The sequence below is a fragment of the Capricornis sumatraensis genome, chromosome 12 (assembly GCF_032405125.1).
Source record: "Capricornis sumatraensis isolate serow.1 chromosome 12, serow.2, whole genome shotgun sequence".
Classification (NCBI taxonomy): domain Eukaryota; kingdom Metazoa; phylum Chordata; class Mammalia; order Artiodactyla; family Bovidae; genus Capricornis; species Capricornis sumatraensis.
The window spans coordinates 83,492,276-83,511,153 of NC_091080.1; the positions used below are offsets into that span (position 1 = coordinate 83,492,276).

General features: G+C 43.6%; 1 protein-coding gene across 1 annotated transcript in view; it reads left to right on the forward strand.

Annotated features, from left to right (window-relative positions):
- Nucleotides 1-18,878, forward strand: part of FARP1 (FERM, ARH/RhoGEF and pleckstrin domain protein 1) — a 236,270-nt gene that overhangs the window by 186,086 nt on the left and 31,306 nt on the right. The window contains exons 13-15 of the mRNA XM_068984199.1: nt 11,277-11,464; nt 12,640-12,729; nt 13,769-13,902. Coding sequence (XP_068840300.1) covers nt 11,277-11,464; nt 12,640-12,729; nt 13,769-13,902 — 412 coding nt within the window. The remainder of the gene's footprint in view (nt 1-11,276; nt 11,465-12,639; nt 12,730-13,768; nt 13,903-18,878) is intronic.

Sequence of the window (18,878 nt, forward strand, 5' to 3'; positions counted from 1 at the left end):
TTGATTACTGGATAGCTTGAAAGATGTTCATTGAAGTAGTCTCTTCATGTCTTGCTTTAGATTTGCATATTTAACAGAGTCACAGAATTTTAAAACCAGAAGGGATCTTAGCGGTCACCTTGGTTAAACCTTCATTTATTGTTGAGAAACATTGTTCTGATGAAGATAAGAGACTTCGTGCTGTTCTATAGCTATTGCATGACAAAGCTAAAACCAGAGCCTTTCTCTAGACTTCAGCATTTTATTCTTTGTGGCATCTTAATGCACTAGGAACTTTTGGATTCAATGTTTTATCTTTTTCTCGTGTGGATTCATAATTAAAATCATGAAGACTAGGAATCATGTAGGCTTAGGTTGTTAAGAGTCCATACTAGGTAAGAGGAACTTCTGCTTTTTATTTTGTGGGATTTTTACAGTTTATATCCCAATTTGCTTTTCCTGTTTTGAACTTAGAAAAAGATGTCAACTTGCTATATAAAAAGTAGTCAAGTGTGAGTTAAATAGAGTCACCTTTGGAATCTGTGGATTTATTTGTGAAGGTGGTTTGCCCAAATGAGTTTTGTTTTCACCTCTAATCATACAGCAGTCTGATCATGAAATATGAAAGAGCAAAAGGTATGAACTTACCCAGCTTAGACTGTGAATCATCAGATGTAAATCCCAAAGCAAAACATATTCCATTAATTGTTTCGTTTTGCTTTGGCCTAAAGAAGTAGGCTTTTATCTAAAGTGTTTTCAAAAGCAACTGATCCACAGTGGTGTGCGCAGTTCTATACTGACAAGATTTTCCGCTTTTAGGGTCACTGCGAGGGTTTCTCTCAGGTTGGTTTTGTACCAGCCAAACAACTCAGTTTCTGCTTCTCAGCCAGTCTTTGTAAGAATGGCAATTTTGCTGTGGTTCATGGTGCTTATAGGAAAAGAGGGGCACAGGCGGAGGGGTATAGTTTGTTCAAAAGCCCCGTGTTCTGAAGTGCTCAGAATATTCACTTGTTGCCTCTGGGAGAGCTTGCCTGCACTGCTGGGGGAGTCAGCCTAAGCATTCTGTGAGCCGGGCAGTAGAGCCAGGTCACTGAGGTTAGGTTGTCCTGGAAAGCCAACAGCCTCCACCCTCCCACCTTCCATGCTCCCTGCCTCTAGCGAGACTGGTCCCCAAGCCCTTCCCTGGCCTTTGCAATCTCCCTGTGTGGTCTAAGAAGGGCAGACACATGCATGAAGTTGAACTAAGTGCAGGGAGGTCAGAGATGGGCCTGAGTATAAACAGAATGGGCAGCAGAGATGAGAGACCCATGAATTCTCAGATTTCCAAAGGGTTTCCCAACACCTGTCGACCAGTTTTTCTAAGGCAGTAGCTAGTGGAGGGGTTGCCTGCATCAGCAAGGAAGCCAGGTCTTCACGTCGTGGCTGCTGTATGCAATGATGTCTTCTTAAGGCCTCGGATGGAAAACAAGCCAGATATAGAAGCAGAAATGTTCAAGCCACTCAGGGCTACTCCATGGCCTTCCTGCATTAGTATCTTTCGCTCGGTAATATTTCAAAATATGTAAATTATAGACCCTTTTGCGGTAGATACTTTGTTGTTGCTCATTCGGGGCAAGATAAAAATGCAAGAAATTCTCGTGGCATAAAGAAATGCACTTAATGAGTTCCAGAACTCAACAACCGGTTGCCCTGGCTCCTTTACCGGTCATCTGTATGCCATTGATGACATTTTATTAGACAGACATTTAATTAAAGAACGTCTGTGGGCCAGATTCTTCCCTGCATGTGTGACTCATTTGGAAACTTCTCACAGATTTATCTCACCAAGTTGTGCTGCTGTGGCCTGCACTTACAATGTGAATAATTCCCACTTGAGTCTTCAGAACCACTTTGAAGAGTCAAACCAAGCAATGTGTTTTGTTTTTTGTTTTTTGCAAAACCAAAATATAACATGAACCTCATTAAATTTCCACCAAGTATACGAAACCCAGAGAGTCCACAGTTGAATCAGAAACCCCACTTGCATCTTAGCTCTCGAATCAGTTTGACTGTGTTGTCAAGCAGTTTCTAAAAGAAGAAACAATTAAAATATTAAGATGCCATTTTAAATTTTGTTAAAACTGGTGAACATGCATATCAGCTTCCCTTTTTCCTATCTTTAACCAGCGTTCCTATGTTTTTAATCAACTTTTTCCACTTAAAATGCTATTCCCTACTTCAGCACAGTATGTTGCTATTGTTCAGTTGCGCAGTTGTGTCCGACTCTTTGTGACCCCATGGACTGCAGCATGCCAGGCTTCCCTGTCCTTCATTATCTCCCACGGTTTGCTCACACTCATGTCCATTGAGTTGGTGATACCATCCAACCATCTCATCCTCTGTCACTGCCTTCCTGTCTTGCTCTCAACCTTTCCCAGCATCAGGGTCTTTTCCATTGAGTTGGCTCTTCACATCAGGAGGCCAAGCTATTGGAGCTTCAGCATCAGCCCTTCCAATGAATATTCATGGGTTTGGTGAAATCGAAGTCATTAGTGAGTAATTGGACTACAGGTAGGCCCAGCCTTAAATTAAGCAACTTGGGGTCCTCCTCCTCATTAGGTTTGAGTTTATTTGCTTCTGTTTCGATCAGTCTTTTTTGTCTGAGTCCTTATTTTTATTAACCAGAATTTAAAGAGCTCTCTGAGTTGCTTCCCCAAGAAAGGCTCTTTTGTTCTTCATCTTCTCCTTTGTACTGTATAAACATCCATCCTTTGAAGAGCTTAATGACTCTAATGCTGGCTTTCCTCTAGTTTTACGGTGATGAAGCTCCAGTTGACTTTAGAAGAACAACATGGATTTGAACAATGCAGGTCCACTTACGCTTGGATATTTTTTCAGTAGTAAATAATACAGCACTACCCAATCCAAAGTTGGTTGAATCCGCAGATGCGGAAGTGTAAATATATAACAGAGGGCCGATTCCAAGTTACATGTGAATTTTCTACTGTTCGGAGGGTCTGCACCCCTGACCCCTGCAGCATTGTCCAAGGGTCAGCTCTCTTGCTGCAGATTTTACAAATCAAACTGCAGAAGAATCTTCTAGCGCAACCTCTGCCATAGAGTAAGTTTCTTTTAACCTGGAAGAGGTGGACGTTTTGAAATAAGCCATTGCTAATAGCTCTCAGATGAGTTTTAAAGTCAGCCATGTTCGCCAAGCTCATAAGAATGTATGGAAAGAAAGGTACTAGTGGCTGAGCCTCTACAAGAAAGGAATGATTAAAAAACTTGCCTCTGGTGACATTTAAAGAATTCACTGGTGCTGTGTTTTCCTTGTTAGTCTAATTCCATCTGTTTCTGTTTAGTTAAGTGAAATGCAATACAGGGAACTCTGGTCTCTAGTGTACACTGTGTATACCTCTAACACCGGTTGCTGGTTTCTAAATTGAAGCCATGACTTTTGGATCAAAATAAGCATGCCGCTTAATGTGGCAGCCTTTTTAAAAATAAAAAAATAATCATCATTATGAAAAGCAAAAATACCCATGATTTGGCCTAGTATTTTAGACATCAAAGATCAAAAGTGGCCTGATTTCCACCTGTTTGGACACATACTTGGAAAAGGACTATTACTGTTTCCTGGGAAACTTGCGAGATTTTGAGTATTTCCGCTTTGAATGGAAGTTGCAAATGCTGATTTATATGCCATAGATATATCTGAAAGGAGATGAGTTGAGTCTTGTGGAAACAAAAAAAGGTCTTGCTTCATAAAATTTCACCACACATCACTCCAGAAAGCATAGACAAACCCTCCAACATGGGGAACTTTTTTTTTTTCTTTTCCAATAAAAGCAGTTAAAACCCTGGTGGAACCTGGAGTAATGAGAAAATCTTCTTTTCCTAAAAGCTTTAAAAATCAGAGACCCTGATTTGCTCAGGATCGTTTCCGTGTGGATGGACTAAATGGTGCAGACATCACAGCTTAGCCTGAAAACAGCCTTTGGCAACCTTCTTGGCCTCTGGTGTTTAGCTGTAACTTCTGGTAGAAGACAGCTCCTTGGCATCTTGGTGTGGGTGTTAGATCAGGTTACCCTGATATGTCTTGGGGTGGTTTTACATTTGAAAGTAGGAGGATTGAAACCTCATAGCAGTTGACATGGATTATCTGATCTAAGGGTGTACTCGAGAGCCGGTGTGGAAGGTTAGCTAGCTCCTAGGCAGATACTGTTGATGTAACCATGGAAATGGTCCTAGGAATTGCGTGAGCTTGCTGCTAGGGGCCAAGTGCAAAGACTTGAGGCTATTGAAGAGTAGTAGTTAGAAATCGCTGCCAAATGCAATGTAAACCAAAATAGTAAGGAGAGAGGGAGGATCAGTGTGTGTGTGTGATGTGTGTGTGCGGTAAAAAGGCATCGAAAGAGGTGGAGGTTTTAGTTTGAGAGTTTGAAAGCAATGCTTTTCCTTTATTATAAATTGGGGTTGTTGACTGCCTCTCAAATAGGAAACAATAGAGGGATCATTTTGGAACCTGTGGTGGGCCTGTCATTTTCACAGATGACCTTTCTGGCTCCTGAAACTAGGCCAACAATTGCTTTTTCCTGGGCCTGGAAGTTCCTTTGTAAGAAAGAAAGCATTTGTCACTCTGCCCACAATGGTTTATGGAAAGACCAAAGATAAGCCTTCCCTAGAGGACACACCCCTGCTGCCGTCTACACTCGCACCTGAATGGCCAGTGGGTTCAGTCCCTTGCCCTCACCTCCTTTCTGCCTGGAAAGTTGCCATGAGAACCTAACTAACCCCATCTCACAGCTTGGCCTTTATTATTAACCCAATTCCCTTCTGTTCTTTCCGTGCGCATATTTAATGTTTTATTAAAAATTTCTAATACGCTAAGTTAATTTTACAGTAGACAAGGCTGGGGACTTCATTCTCATTTTTGTCATTTGTTTAATCGAGTTGAGAAAACATTTTTCTGTCGTGCCATGGTATGCCCTGGATGGTCAGCATGTACCTACCTAAAAGAAAGCTTTTTTTTTCCCCCAACGTTCTGTCTTTATCCTCAGAGCATGGTGTACCTTCTGTTCCCTGCATTGTTGGAGCACTGTTTGACGTCTTTTTTTTTTTTTAACATGACTGAATACCAATTTGTACTTGGAATACCTGTTTCTTCTAGAATACAGTGATCCTGCTCACTAAACAGCAAGCTTTACCACGGAGACATCCTGAGCGGTCTTGCTCAGTGGTACCGTATTTCACTAAAGGTGGGGAAATAGAAGATGAACAGAATGGACTTCGTTTTCCCGACTTCATCTTCTACAGGCCTGCATTTCATACTGTGTGGGGGTGTGGGTGGCCTTTGGAAGTGAGCAGGATCTCTGTAGTTGGGGGGAGGCACAGCAGGGCTCATGGAAACAGAGAGCATCTGTGAAGGAGCTTACATAGGGGAGCTCAGACAGCTAGCCAAAAGGTTGGCTTCCTATTGCTCAATGGGAGCATCTATTCCAGTAGGCTTCCCAGGTGGTGCTAGTGATAAAGAACCCACCTGCAGTGCAGGAGACTCAAGAGACTGGGTTCGATCCCTGGGTCTGGAAGATCCCTTGGAGGAGGAAATGGCAACCACTCCGGTATTCTTGCCTGGAAAAGAATCTCACGGACAGAGGAGCCTGGTGGACTACAATCCATGGGGTCGCAAAGAGTCAAACACGACTGAGCAGCTAAGCGTGCACACACACACACACACACACACACACAGACACACACCCCCACCCCCCCATTCCCAAGGGAATAGCAAAGTTTATATAGCTTATAAGAGTTTAGCTGTGTGTTTTGTTAGGGAGTTGGGTAGGTAGAAATGTAGAGAGAACTTTCTGTGATTCCGCCCTAGCTGGCGCCTGTGGCCAATGAGCTGTTTGAGTAATGGTTTGCTGTCTACCCAGAATGTAGGCTCTCACAGATACTGTCTGGTTCCATCTTCTCGCCACGGCTGAGCACAGTATCTCACTAAAGCATGGATTTATTCCACTGGGATGGTAGCTGGTTTCTCCAGTAACAGTGAACTCGGTGATTCTTTAAGCAGGGAAGGCCAAACTCATGTCATGGGGTATGCACGGGATTAATAGCTCTTGTCAGTCTCAACCGAAAGAGGGTTGTACTTGACCTAACAGGTATCTTGCTGTAAAAAACTGTCAATTGTAACTGTTCTTCCTACTGATGCCTGAAGCTTTGTTCTAAGTACAAGATGGTGTTTTTCACTGGTTCAAAGCACCATGTGCCCCAACCCAGACACTGCAACCCCCGCCACCGCCATATTCTCCCATTCGCAGCGTTTCTCTTTATTTTTCCGCAACTTGCGTCACCGTTGCTCTTCTGAATTGCTTCATGATGAACAGTAACGCTGATGTTTGGCTGCTTGTAAAACTTTTCTTCAAGGAACTTGGTCTAAGAAACACGTACATTTCCCACAACACCTAAGCTGTCAAGAAGAAGGCAACCCTGCTCTGATTGGTAATCCTGTAATCTGGTTTTTCTTAGGGAATTTTGTAATTTCAGTGAAATACTGTCAGCCCTTTTTTCCCCCTCACATATTCCACTGGAGTGGGATCCAGCTTCGTTATCAGACTAGAGTGAATCATGCTTGTTCTGGAAACTAGCCATGAATCAATACAACACTGACCTTTTTTTTTTTTTTTTTTTTCTTTTGACAACTGGCTTTCAAATGCAGCCATCTCCAAAGAAAGTTTGTCTTCTCTTTTAGAGGGAGATTTAGAAAGAGCCTTTTTAAAAATAAATGAAAACCTGCATCTGTAATGTATTTTCTACATGTGCCTTTGAAGCACATTGTGGGTACATAGAGATACAATCTCCTATATTTTAGAACCAAATAACAGAAGATAAGTAATGATGGAAGAATGACGTTTAGAAGCTTGCCAAATGTGTAACTCTGGGGGAAATACTGAGGAACCTGCATGGATAATTTTTTAATCATTGTACTCTCTAAATTTTGGAAAGAGCACTTGAGAAAGCCATCAACGGTCTTGTTTTCATCAGGATTCTCGATCTCAGATATTTTCGTATTTCACAAACCTGTGGATGATTGTTTTTAAAGTCAGGTTTTCTGATTCACTCCTTAACAGGAAAAATAACACTTATCTAATTAAAAGCGAGGATTCCCAATTTATTGGCTAATTTAAAACAGCAGGTACAACTAGGTGTTCGAAATGCCATTTTTTAATGACTTGAAAAACAGAAAATTCTCTTTTCCCAGGCTTATGTGAGTTGGCTCTTAAGCCTTTAATAGAGTCGGAGGAAGAGATGGTTATCCAGTGGCTTGTGCCTAGTCCCAGAAGGGGAAGGAGGGTGCGAGTCTGGCTCGTTGGTCATAAACTATGTTCCTGCTGTTCATGTGCCTCTGCCGGAGAGCTGGTGGAGAGATGCCCCGGTGCGGGTGAGGCTGCAAACCCAGCTTCCCTGTGTGCAGCCAGAGAGAATAATTATGAATGTATTTTACATTAAAGTGATAAGCCATTTTCCAGGCTGGATGATAAACTGGAGTCCATAAATATTGCAGTGCTAATTTGAAGTTCCATAATTGTCTGTGCCATGAGAATGTGTACATGTAAAAGGGTTTTTAAAAGCAATTACCAGAAATGCCTCCCTCAAGAGTAACATTGGTGAAGGTGTGTTTAGTCCTTGGGAGTGACATAAATTCATCCCACTGGATACAGCTGAAGGGTAGGGAGGGAGGGTGTCAGGAAGTTATTTGGTACAGGTAAGGGACCTGACGGTTATAAACCAGAAATATAACTGAATGCTAAAAACATGCAGGGCGATTTCTAAAAATAGGGGAAATTTTTTTTATTATTTTTTTTAAGAATCAAAAGCTTCCAGATTTTCAAGATATAACTGATCTTTTTCTAATCTCTTATACTTCTTTCTACCCATTGCCTTAATAACCAGGTGCTTTTCTTAGATGACACCGCCCCCCAAGTTATTTACCTAGAGCCCCTTGCTGAAAGAAGTTCCATTGTGTCAGTGAAGGAGATGTATAACACTGTGTCAAGGAGGAAAAATATACAATTCCTGGGCATTAATATGTTCAAGGGGTAGCAGTGAATGCCAGTGGCCATTTCTCCTCAGCGTGCAGGGCTGTGCCTTCAAGGCAGGTAACAGACTGTGTGATTAGAGCAGGCTTTATGAAGCTGCAGAAATATGGCAAACTCATTTTATCTAACACCCCCATGTTTGCTTCCTTTTTTATTTTTTGTAAAATGGACTACTTCAGTGAAAATTGGTTACGTCTAGCTCTGATAACCGTGACCTCAGACATTGACGTTTGGGTCACAGGTCCTCACACTGGAACAAGGGCAGGCCCCTTGTGGACATCAGTTTGTACAGACCCTTGCCACACACTGGCTCATAGCCGAAAGAGAATTTTAATTACTCATCAAGCTGCCAAATTCTACTAATGACTCCTGTCTGCATATTCCACTGGCTGCTGAATGGTAAATTACCTGCTTATGTTTGCAACCCTTGCAAGTTCATCCTTGAACTTGCAAAGCCTTGAGGAGTTTCTCTTGCAAGGGGAGGAAAGAGGCTATTCTCCACGGATGTGGCTCACATTGGTAAAATCCAGTGTCAGAGTTTTGGATCCTTCCCCTCCTTAGCATTGCTGATAGATTTCTAGAGCAGGCTGCTTGGTATTTATTGATTTATTGGTCTTACTGTCATCGCCTTGGCTTTCTCGGGCCCCATGATCAGGCACGAAGCCAGCTGAAGTAACCTCTCTGGAAATAGACTTTGTCTACTGTAGTTTGGTCCTCCCCCAGAGTTGTATATTGCACGTGTAATGTTGGTGATGCACACACATCTTTAGGTCACCTGATAAGTGAAAACGTAGCTGGACCCAGAACTCTAGGACTCTCGAACTCCCCGACTCTGCCTAGGAGCACAGTTGCCATCAGGCTCACTCTCAGTGCCCTACTTTCTGATTCCTGTCTCCAGTGTGGTCCAGTGGGGAGCCTTCTAGATGGCTATCTTCTCTGCCACGTGTCCTGCCTTCTTGGCAGCGTGGCACCTCTCCAAGAGCCCTCATCTGTTAGATCGTCCTTCCGGCCCATGGGGTCTACCAAACCGAAGCGTCCCTGGGGGAATTCACAAGGGCGGCAACAGCAGCTTTCGGCCTTGGAGGGTGGACGTGGCTGCACTCGAGAGTGTTCACCCTCTTTCTCTCCCTCGCGATGTGGCAGCTGGTTTTTGATCTGCTGCTGGATGTGGTCCAAGGCTTCCTTGGTACTCTCTCCCCACCCACACTCCTCGTCCACGCTAGCCTTCTAACTGCTTTTTGTTCTTGGCTCTAACTCTTTCAATGACGAGCCAAGTGCTTTTTCTGTCCGCATCACCGCAGATTCAAGGCCCAGCACGGTCTCACTTAAACTGCCTCACCTGGTCTCACTCACTGTGAGAACTGAAGGTAAGCCCCCACATTTTGCCAGATGTGAACAAATAAAAAGTGACTCTCCAGCAGCGACTCACAAATGCATGAAATGGTTTGATCTCCAGACAGACTGCCAGAATTTCTCTTTTTCTAACTCCTCTTTGTAGTGATAACATTTTTCTTTTTGTGATTCTTTTTTTTCCCCTTAAGAGAATAGCATAGTACCTTGAGTCAATTGCAGTTATGATTGTTGTCACTATTTCTATTTGACAAGTTGAAATTCTCTCGAAATTATTGTATTCAGATGTACACTAGTGTCAATAAAATTGACATTTTGTGAAGCAATTTCTGGCCTTTTTCTCCGGGTTTTCCTGGGTCTGGTGGTGTGAGAGGGGCGATTGGGTCTTTGTCTAACATCAGGACTTTGTTATAATGATGTTTATGAAAATGCAAGGCATTGAAATGGAGGGGTTTTTTTTTTTTAATGCAAACTTCTGGAATCTAACTTTTCCTGACATTTTCTGATCTTGTTCTTCAAGGGTGATTGTACCGACCAATAGTCAGTGGGCAGGACGTCTGCTTTCTGTTGTTTTTGTGGGCGTGGTGGCTTTCTCCCCGTATGTAGGTGATACGGCTAGCTGGGAGACCTGAGACTGGGTGGGGCCTGGTGGGGGTTTCTGCATGGTTCATTTGTACTGGGGTCACATTCACGACCCAACTCCAGCAGCTCCATTAAAGGTGGACCTATCTTGTAATGTCCAAGCAAATATGAATGAATCCAGAGAGACAGGATAGAGGTGAAAAAAACTGGGGGAATTCCTAGAAAATTGGCCTTCACCTCTCTCCCCGAGCTTCTTGATCCTGGGCTGAGTATCCACAACCATGAAACTGGATATTGGAAAATAGAGAAAGCATTCACGTAGTTTTTCTCGATGGTGGTAACTGACAGGGCTACAGGCTACTTAAAGTATGTTCATCCTAATCCTAGTTTCTATGAGTCTGCATGAGAATTAGAGATCTGTTAGGCTGAAACATTTGAGTTTAGAAGTAGATTTTGAAATATCCCACTTAGTTTCAATAGGTTGAGGTATTGGTATTTGCAAAATGCTGTTGGCAAAGAGTTTTCATGTGCATGTCATCTCATTTGGTTGACTCATAATGGGTAATTATACATTTTCCTACGATCTGGTATCGTTTTCAGAGGAATAACTAATTACCTGTCATTTTTGACTCAAAAGGGGGAATTGTGATAATGTGATAACCTCCAGCTTTGCATTTTTAAATGATCACCTTTGCTATAATTGTGATACTAGTGTTTCTGTCCCAAACAGTGAGAGAGACATGGAGTGCCATCACCAGGTATAACCAGCTTGCTTCTGTTCTTCGTAGAATGGGGAGGTAGCTGCTTTCCCTTTCTTTAGCTGTGACCCATTGTTCCAAGACGTAGTCTGTCCTGGGTGTCCCAAGTCCTTTAGTCTTCTATTAGAATAGCACTATTTTCTAGTCTTTTTCCACATCTCCTTGTGATAGACCCTGTGTCTTTCTCGAGTAATTCTTAAGACATTAAGGAAGTAGTTGGGAGATGAAGATGCTATTTGCAGATACACAGTGCTTTTTAAACTATTGTAATTATGCTCTACGCAGAGTTCTCCAGCTTATCATTAATGACGTAACTGTGGTTCCACTGAATGGTATCTTAAGGGTGAGGGCTGCTGCAACTTAGGGAAAAAACAACTAGAAAGTCATGGAGGGCATTTTAAGCGTGCCATATAGTAATATAGTAGTCTAAGCTTCTAAAGGTTTGAAAAGGTGAAAATTGTTAAGTGGAGACTGGGTCCCAGAAGAAATTACTTTTTTTTTTTTTTTAATACTTCTCATCCCCAAACAGGCTCCCTGACTGGCAGCCCTCACCTTTCAGAGCTGTCCATCAACTCGCAGGGAGGAACAGCGCCCACCAATGCCATCCTGTCACCCAACCTGAGCCCTGACACCAAGCAGGCCTCCCCCTTGGTCAGCCCCCTGCTGAATGACCAGTCAGGCCCGCGGGCTGAGGACGAGGATGATGGCCGGAGAAAGGTATGAGGACTGGCAGGCACTCACCTGTTGATTTTTTTTTTTTTTTTTTTTAAATTCCAGTAATTTGCTCAGTGGTAAAGAATCCACCTGCTAATGCAAGGGACACGAGTTTGATCCCTGGTATGGGATGATCCCCTGGAGAAGGAAATAGCAACCCACCCTAGTATACTTGGCCTGGGAAATCCCATGGACGGAGGAGCCCGACGGACTACAGTCCAAGGAGTCACAGAGTCAGACACGACTTCATGACAGAACAAGAGTGATAAAGTAAAATCATGCAGTGTCTGTGCCTTTGTGACTGGCTTATTTCCTTGAGCATAACATCGAGGTTTATGCATGTTGTAGCCTGCATCAGAATTTCCTTCTTTTTTAAGGCTGGCTGGTCTTGCACGGTCTGGAGGTACATTTTGTGTATCCATCCACCCACTGATGGACAGTTGAGTTGTTTCCTCCATCTGGCTGTTTTGCCTAATGTTCTGGGAACACTGGTGCACAAGTGTCTGGTCCCATCTCTGCTTCATGGGTATCCCCAGAGGTGGAATGGGGTGGACTCCTGTAGGAAGCAAGCAGAATGGGCAACAACAGGGGATTGTTTCCTTGTACTGACGTTTACTGTTTAAAGAGAAGCAAAACCAATGGTAGACCTCGCTAAGGCAGTGCCACCTGCCCACCTAACAGAGGGACCCTGCCTGCTGCCACCCTGGCCCTTTAGATCAGCCACTTTCATATTCCCAGGAACAACGCAACTTCCGCTTCCTAAAAACCAGTACCACCAGCCCACGATGCCCAGGACAAAGGCTGCCCTGGTTCTTTTTCATTCATTTCCTTGAAGGCTGCATCACTCTGATACTATCCTAATTAATTAGATTTTCAGGCGCCCAGTTTTGAATGAACAGTCTTCAGTGGTAACTGACACTTGAGTTCTTTCACTGCCAGTAGGATTTACTTGGAAGAAAACATTCCTAGACAATTTTCTCATCATAGAAACTCATTCTTTATTCTAGTTCCTCTCGCACAAAAAGGAGAATAAGAGTTTATTTAGCCTTGATACCAACCAACCAAAGATCGTAAGTTAGCAATGCGTCACTTTAGTTAGGACTTTCTTATAACTAGGACTCTTTTAGAAACTGAGGCTCAAATTACTGTATCTTTTTTTCTTTTTATGAATTTTGCAGAGATTCCCAACTGACAAAGCATACTTCATTGCTAAAGAAGTCTCCACCACTGAGAGAACATATCTGAAGGATCTTGAAGTCATCACTTCGGTATGTGTAGCATTTCCCCTAAAGCGTTAAATTACGTAATTTATCTTGACTAATACTCAGCTTTAGGAGACAAGCTGGATCTAATTAAATATCGGGTTCTCTGACTCCAGTTAAAAGGATTTTAGTCCTGAGTTGTACAAATTAGGCACTAATGGTATGTTTAATTTGGAATATGCCTTAAAAAGGTTTTATAATTGTGATTTTTTAAGTGCAAAGGAAGGAAGTTTCTAAAGTGGAGAAATTTAATATTAAACGTTTCACTGCCTGCACCGCCTGCACTGATGCAGAACTTTGTGTGTTTTGCCTCATATTTTTCTTGAGAGAGACCTCAGAGGTGCATGGGAAACCTCGTTTTATCTCTGATAATAAATTGAGCCATGTCAGCAAAATATGCCTCAAAGACTGCCTTTTATCATTTTAATCCGTCTTGTTCAGTCTTAGAAACAAATTCAAAGCGTGCTGGCAGATGTCTTTATGGCCCTGGGTTCTGGAAAGGAGCTAGCCAACTGCAGGTCAGTTGGAATGGTCTGGTGTCTGCCTCTAGAGCAGGCGCTCAGCAGTCCTCATGGGGCCCAGCCCAGCCTCAGCTCAGTGAGATGAGTGGTATGTGTGCTTACAGAGGCATTACCTCGTTGGTTCAGCCACCTTTCTGCTCAGCATTTCAACAAAGGAACAGTGATAGAAGTTTCTTCAGGACTGAACTGAGGGCGTCCGGGGGCATAAATCAGGGGTGACCCAGGGAGTTGGCCGTATGGAAGTTTTGATTTAAGTAGCTGCTCACTTCAGAGATGTGTCCTGGCTTCAACAGTACTTGGTAACAAATTTCAGGAAGCGGTAATGCAGAGATGGTCCTTCTTACTCCATCTAATGAAAGGAGGAAAAACAAAGAAGCCTCAAAGCTCTTGACGCTCTTGAAATCCTACGGATGTGGCAGGAGAGCCCTTATGTCTCTGAGCGTGGTGGGCTGTACCTCCGAAGAGCTGCAGACCTTGGTTCTTCACCTCTATGCCTCTAAATGCGCCCTCTTTTTTATTCCCAGTGGTTTCAGAGCACAGTAAGCAAAGAGGACTCCATGCCTGAAAGCTTGAAAAGTCTCATATTCCCGAATTTTGAACCTTTGCACAAATTTCATACGAATTTTCTCAAGGAAATTGAGCAACGACTCGCCCTGTGGTGAGTACAATTCCGGGTGACCATTCTGCCTCATGCCCACCACCCTCCTCTTTCTTTCTCTGTTTCTCATTTTATTTTTATGTTGTTCCTTATAAGCGGTAGCTATGAGCAAAGATAAAGCAAGAAGCTGGCTTCAGACAAGACAAGCCTACAGTGATTTCCCAGTAAATCATCCCCAATTTTTTTCCCCCCTTTGGCTTACAGTTCTTCAAAATGCATGTTTTCTGATGATAATGAAATGAATCCCACAAATATAGTCATGTCTTCTGGAAGGTTGAAGACGATTATAAAGAGTAGAGGCGGAAGAGGAACTTTCAGGGTGCTGGTAATATTTTACTGGTGCTTGCTTTATAGTCATTTAAGTATCATCCGTCTCCTGCTGTTCTCAGTATTGTATTGCACAGTGTTTATAAAGAGTGCTTTGAAAAATAGACCCCATAGGGACTTCCCTGGCAGTCTTTTAGTTAAGACTCCACACTTCTACTGCAGGGGCAAGAGTCTGATCCTAGTTGGGGAACTAAGATCCCACCTGCTGAGTGGTATGGCCAAAAATAACAGAACCCTGTACCCCACACATGCATACATTTTTACCTTGATTCCCACTACTAAGAATTTATCTTAAGGTTGCATTCTAACATGTGAAATGACAAATGGCAATGATATCCATAACAGAATTAAAAGATTGGAACTGACCTAAATACTCAGGAAGAGCAGGCTGGATAAAAATATTGTCTGTTTTATTCAATACCATATAAAATATTAATCTCTGGATACAGAACATCAGGAGATATCATCTGTACTGTAGAATGCAAAGTCCCTTGGCCCAAAATGGAAACTTCTGCAGAAAATTCTTACAGGTTTTTTTTTTTTTAAGACATGTATACACATGAGGAATTGACTAGTAAACATGCATTTGAAAAATGCCAGGAGATAATAGCAGAAGCTTTCTATCCACTGGATACTGTGTCCATCCTCACTACAGGTGAGAGTTTGGTTCAAGGTGTTCTCAGGGGTGTTTTAGTGACTGTAGGGCCTGCCGGAGACCTGGATGAGGTGGTCCCACCCTGGGGGATTCCAAGCGGGGCATTCGGGCACTGGGTAACAGACTCACAGAGGTACTGTGCTGTGAAGCAAATGTGCTCAGGTTTCCAACTTTGTATGTTTTTTATACCTGGAGAGAATTCAGTTCCGCTTTCTTTGCTGTGATAGAAGGAAGTGGGAGGCTTTACTCACGTGCCCCAGGCAGGAGAGCTCAGCTTGGACTGAGGAAGAACAGGTATAAAAATCAGCTCCACTGGAGATGACGAAAGACTGAAAATGCCAGTTTAGACTCTTACTCTAGATTGGTGCTATGAATATAAGAGAAATACCACTTTTAGAAATTTAAAAAAAAAAATGCTCGGTAACATCTAACTCTGTGTTCCCAAAATTGACTGGGAAGCTTTCGTGTTCTGCCATGTTGCCTCCTCAAGTCATGCAAAGCTGAGTGATGCTTTGGTAGTGGAGCGGAAGACATTCTAGCTCTGGAGAAACCATTCCAGCAGTTCATTTTCTGGCCAGTGAGATGCCTGTTCATACAGCCTTCCCATAAGCTCAGAGCATCTTGAGATGGGTCATAGTGCAATTTGGTCCACATAGCAATTGATTGAAATAAGGTTGGTGAGGTCACACACAGGAGGTGTCTTCAATCAGCAGTGCCCGGCAGCCCAGTGTGGCGGCTTCAGCTCACTCACTGTCTCTGGCAGAACAGTAGTTGCCTCCGTTCTTGTCCCCTCAAGGGAAAGAATTCAGACAAGAGGCATAGAGCGGTTTTCAGCAGCGAGACTTTCACTAAGCAAAGTGAAAGTACGCTCCTGAGAAAACAAGAGGGTGAGCTGTCTGGAAACCAGAAGCAGTTCCACAATGGGGGTGTGTGTATGCAGTCAGTCGTGTCTGACTCTTGGTGACCCCATGGACTGCAGCCCGCCAGGCTCCTCTGTCCATGGGAATTCCTAGGCAAGAATGCTGGAGTGGGTTGCCATGCCCTCCTCCAGGGGATCTTCCCTACCTAGGGATGGAACCCATGTCTTCTGCACTGGCAGGCAGATTCTTTACCACTGCACCTCCTGAGAAGCCCACGATGGGGGTAGGGTTGGGTTTTTAGCTTAGTGGTCCCTCCCTGTGGTCCTGCGTCATTTGACTAACAAGTTGGTTGACGGCCTTGGGTTATATAACTCGCCCCTCAGTGTGCAGGCACCAACCCATAAGCACCCAAGCGAAATCCGGGGTGGGAGAGGGGAGGGAGCAAAAACTGTAATGCTCACTTATTTTAATGACAGTGTCATGAACCCTGGGTTGCTGAGTCACTTCTTGGGTCTTGATGTGCCCTGCAGCAACCTGTTCCGGTGCTTTTATCTCGCTTGGTCCTGACTAGGCTGGAAACTTGTACGGTGGTCCTTGACCACAAGAGGGAGGATCTGTGGGCATGTCCTGATTCCCAGTGTCCAGAGTGAGGAGGGAAGGATGACCCCGTCTGGGATGGAGGGGCAGGGATCTTCTCACTTGTAACTACTGACACTTCTCACTACTGACACTGCCACCAGAGAACTTTGCTGAGCTGTATGAAACACATTTCATTTTAGAAGGACTGCCACGCTCTTGGATTTATCCATGATCATAAATCTTTAGCCTTTATCTGTGAAAGAGTGTCCAGCTGCTTTAAAAAGCACCTGCTATCATTTATTTCTGCAGAGAATTTTCAGTAGCGTGTCTTTCAAAGGTCTATAATTTTATTCATGTTTTCCATGAGGATGCCAGAAGCGTGTTAAAGACTCAAGGCTAGTGAGAGAGCGCACACAGTCAATATGCAGCTCCATCAACTTGACCTTCAGTAGCTTTGCGACAATGGACCCACAGCATACTGATGACGTTTATCGGGAGTCAGTGTCCAAGTGTGCCATTAAGTTTAGCAAATCAGTTCCTCAAGTGCATGATGCAAATGACCTGGCTTGGCAGGGATTCACAGCAGAGTGCTGAGTGTGAATGAGTTAAGTGTGAGCCAATAGAATAAGAGAGAGAGAGAGAGATCAATGTCGGTTCTATCTGTGGCTCTCAACACTGGCTGCTCATTAAAATCACCTGGAACCTTTAAGAAAAAAAAGTATCTTGATAACCAGGCAGAACACCAGATAGTCATATCAGAATCCCTGAGAGGTAGAAATGTAAGCATCAGTAGTTCCTAAAGCTTCCTAGGTAATTATTCCAATGTCCAGCCAAGGTCGTGAACCTCTTCCATAGACTGTGCCTCATTAGAAGGAGACGAAGTATTGCCCCTCGGAACTTCAGGGTTCAGAGCTCCCTCAAAACACTGTACCTAGTTCTGAGTGTCATGTTTGAAATGGGCTAATAGAATGCATTTCATTGAAAAAAAAAAATGTTGGAAGTATGGGCATTTGGCCTCAAAGAGAAGATTTTGGAAAAGAAGATGGCTCTTTTCAGGCTGGTTGTATGAAAGAGGGTGTCAGCATCATCTTAGTTGTACCAGAGGACAAAATTTAAACAAAAGAGTGATTTTCCGAAGAGGCACCTTGTATCTGAGCATAGAAAAGGGTTTCACAGCAAGTGCAGCTTAGCGATGACAAGCTGCCTTCCAAGGCAGTTGGCTCCTCTGCCTCGGGGTTTCTTGAGCTGAGATTGCCCATTTCCAGAAGCTACTTATCTATTGGACAAAACCCCAAACCTGGCAGGGCATTAGGGTCACCTGGGGTTGGTGGGCCAGTGGAGTTTTGAAAACCTATAAATTGCTGTGTTGTACCCAGCCCTCCTTTATCAGAACGTTGGGGTGAGATCCAGAAATTTGGACTTTTTCAGTGCTTCTTGAGATGACTGTGATGAATGATTTTTCTGGAACAACTCATGTGCAATGTCTGAGAAACCAGCGACCCTATGATTCTTTGTTTTGCATTTTACTTATAACTTTTTCTTCTATAAGCAATGAATGAATACATGGGTGAGTGAGCAAGTGCCAGGCTTCATCTGCTGGAGACTTGCAGTCTCAGGCTGAATGGGCCATGTCCAACAAGGGCATCACTGGCTAGTTCTGTCTTGGAGGACATGTGGGCCATTAATGCCCGCACAGAAGAAGCAGGCCATGAGCAAATATGTTCAGTGAGAAGAAGGGATCACATAAAGTTTATTAAGAAAGGTTGCTCTGGGTGATTGACAGATCATATGTGTGTGTGTGTGTGTTGATATTCTGAGATGGGAAACACAGACTGGCCTACATGGAGTGGGCTGGCAGTGTCTGCATCACACCAACACCTGAAGTCCACGTCCAGCAGTCTACGGCCTCATTTCCTCACCTATAAGACGAGATGTGGCCTCCACCTCACCAGGATGTTACACCAACTAAATGAGACAGTGTCTGTAAAAGGCTTGGCGTCCTGTCCCCCACAGAGGAAGGGGGAAAGGCTGACCATTTTTTAATATAAACTTCTCCTATAAATTGAAATCTTAGATTTGGGAAAAAGTTGCCATGAGGATAGTTTCTGCACACTCCTTTTCCAGACCCTCCCCTTGATGTCAGCTTCTTACATCACTGGGCACATTCCTCAAACCTAAGAAACCAGTGTTTGTGGTTCTGTTAAAAAGCAAAATCTGAGCAAGGAAAATTGAAAGGTCTAATTGGCACTATTGAATGATTCATGATTGGGCAGTGTCCCAGGTGGCAAGGAGGGAGGAGCTCCAGAAATGGAAAGGCTTCCCTGGTGACTCAAACAGTAAAGAATCTGCCTGCCAGTACAGGAGACCTGGGTTCCATCCCTGGGTCGGGAAGATGCCCTGAAGGGGGCGTAGCAACCTACTCCAGTATTCTTGCCTGGGGAATTCCATGGACAGAGAGCCTGGCAGGCTATAGTCCATGGGGTCACAAAAAGTTGGGCACGACTTTAGCTAACTAGTGTTAGAAAACTAACACTTTTAACTTTATGAGCAAAAGA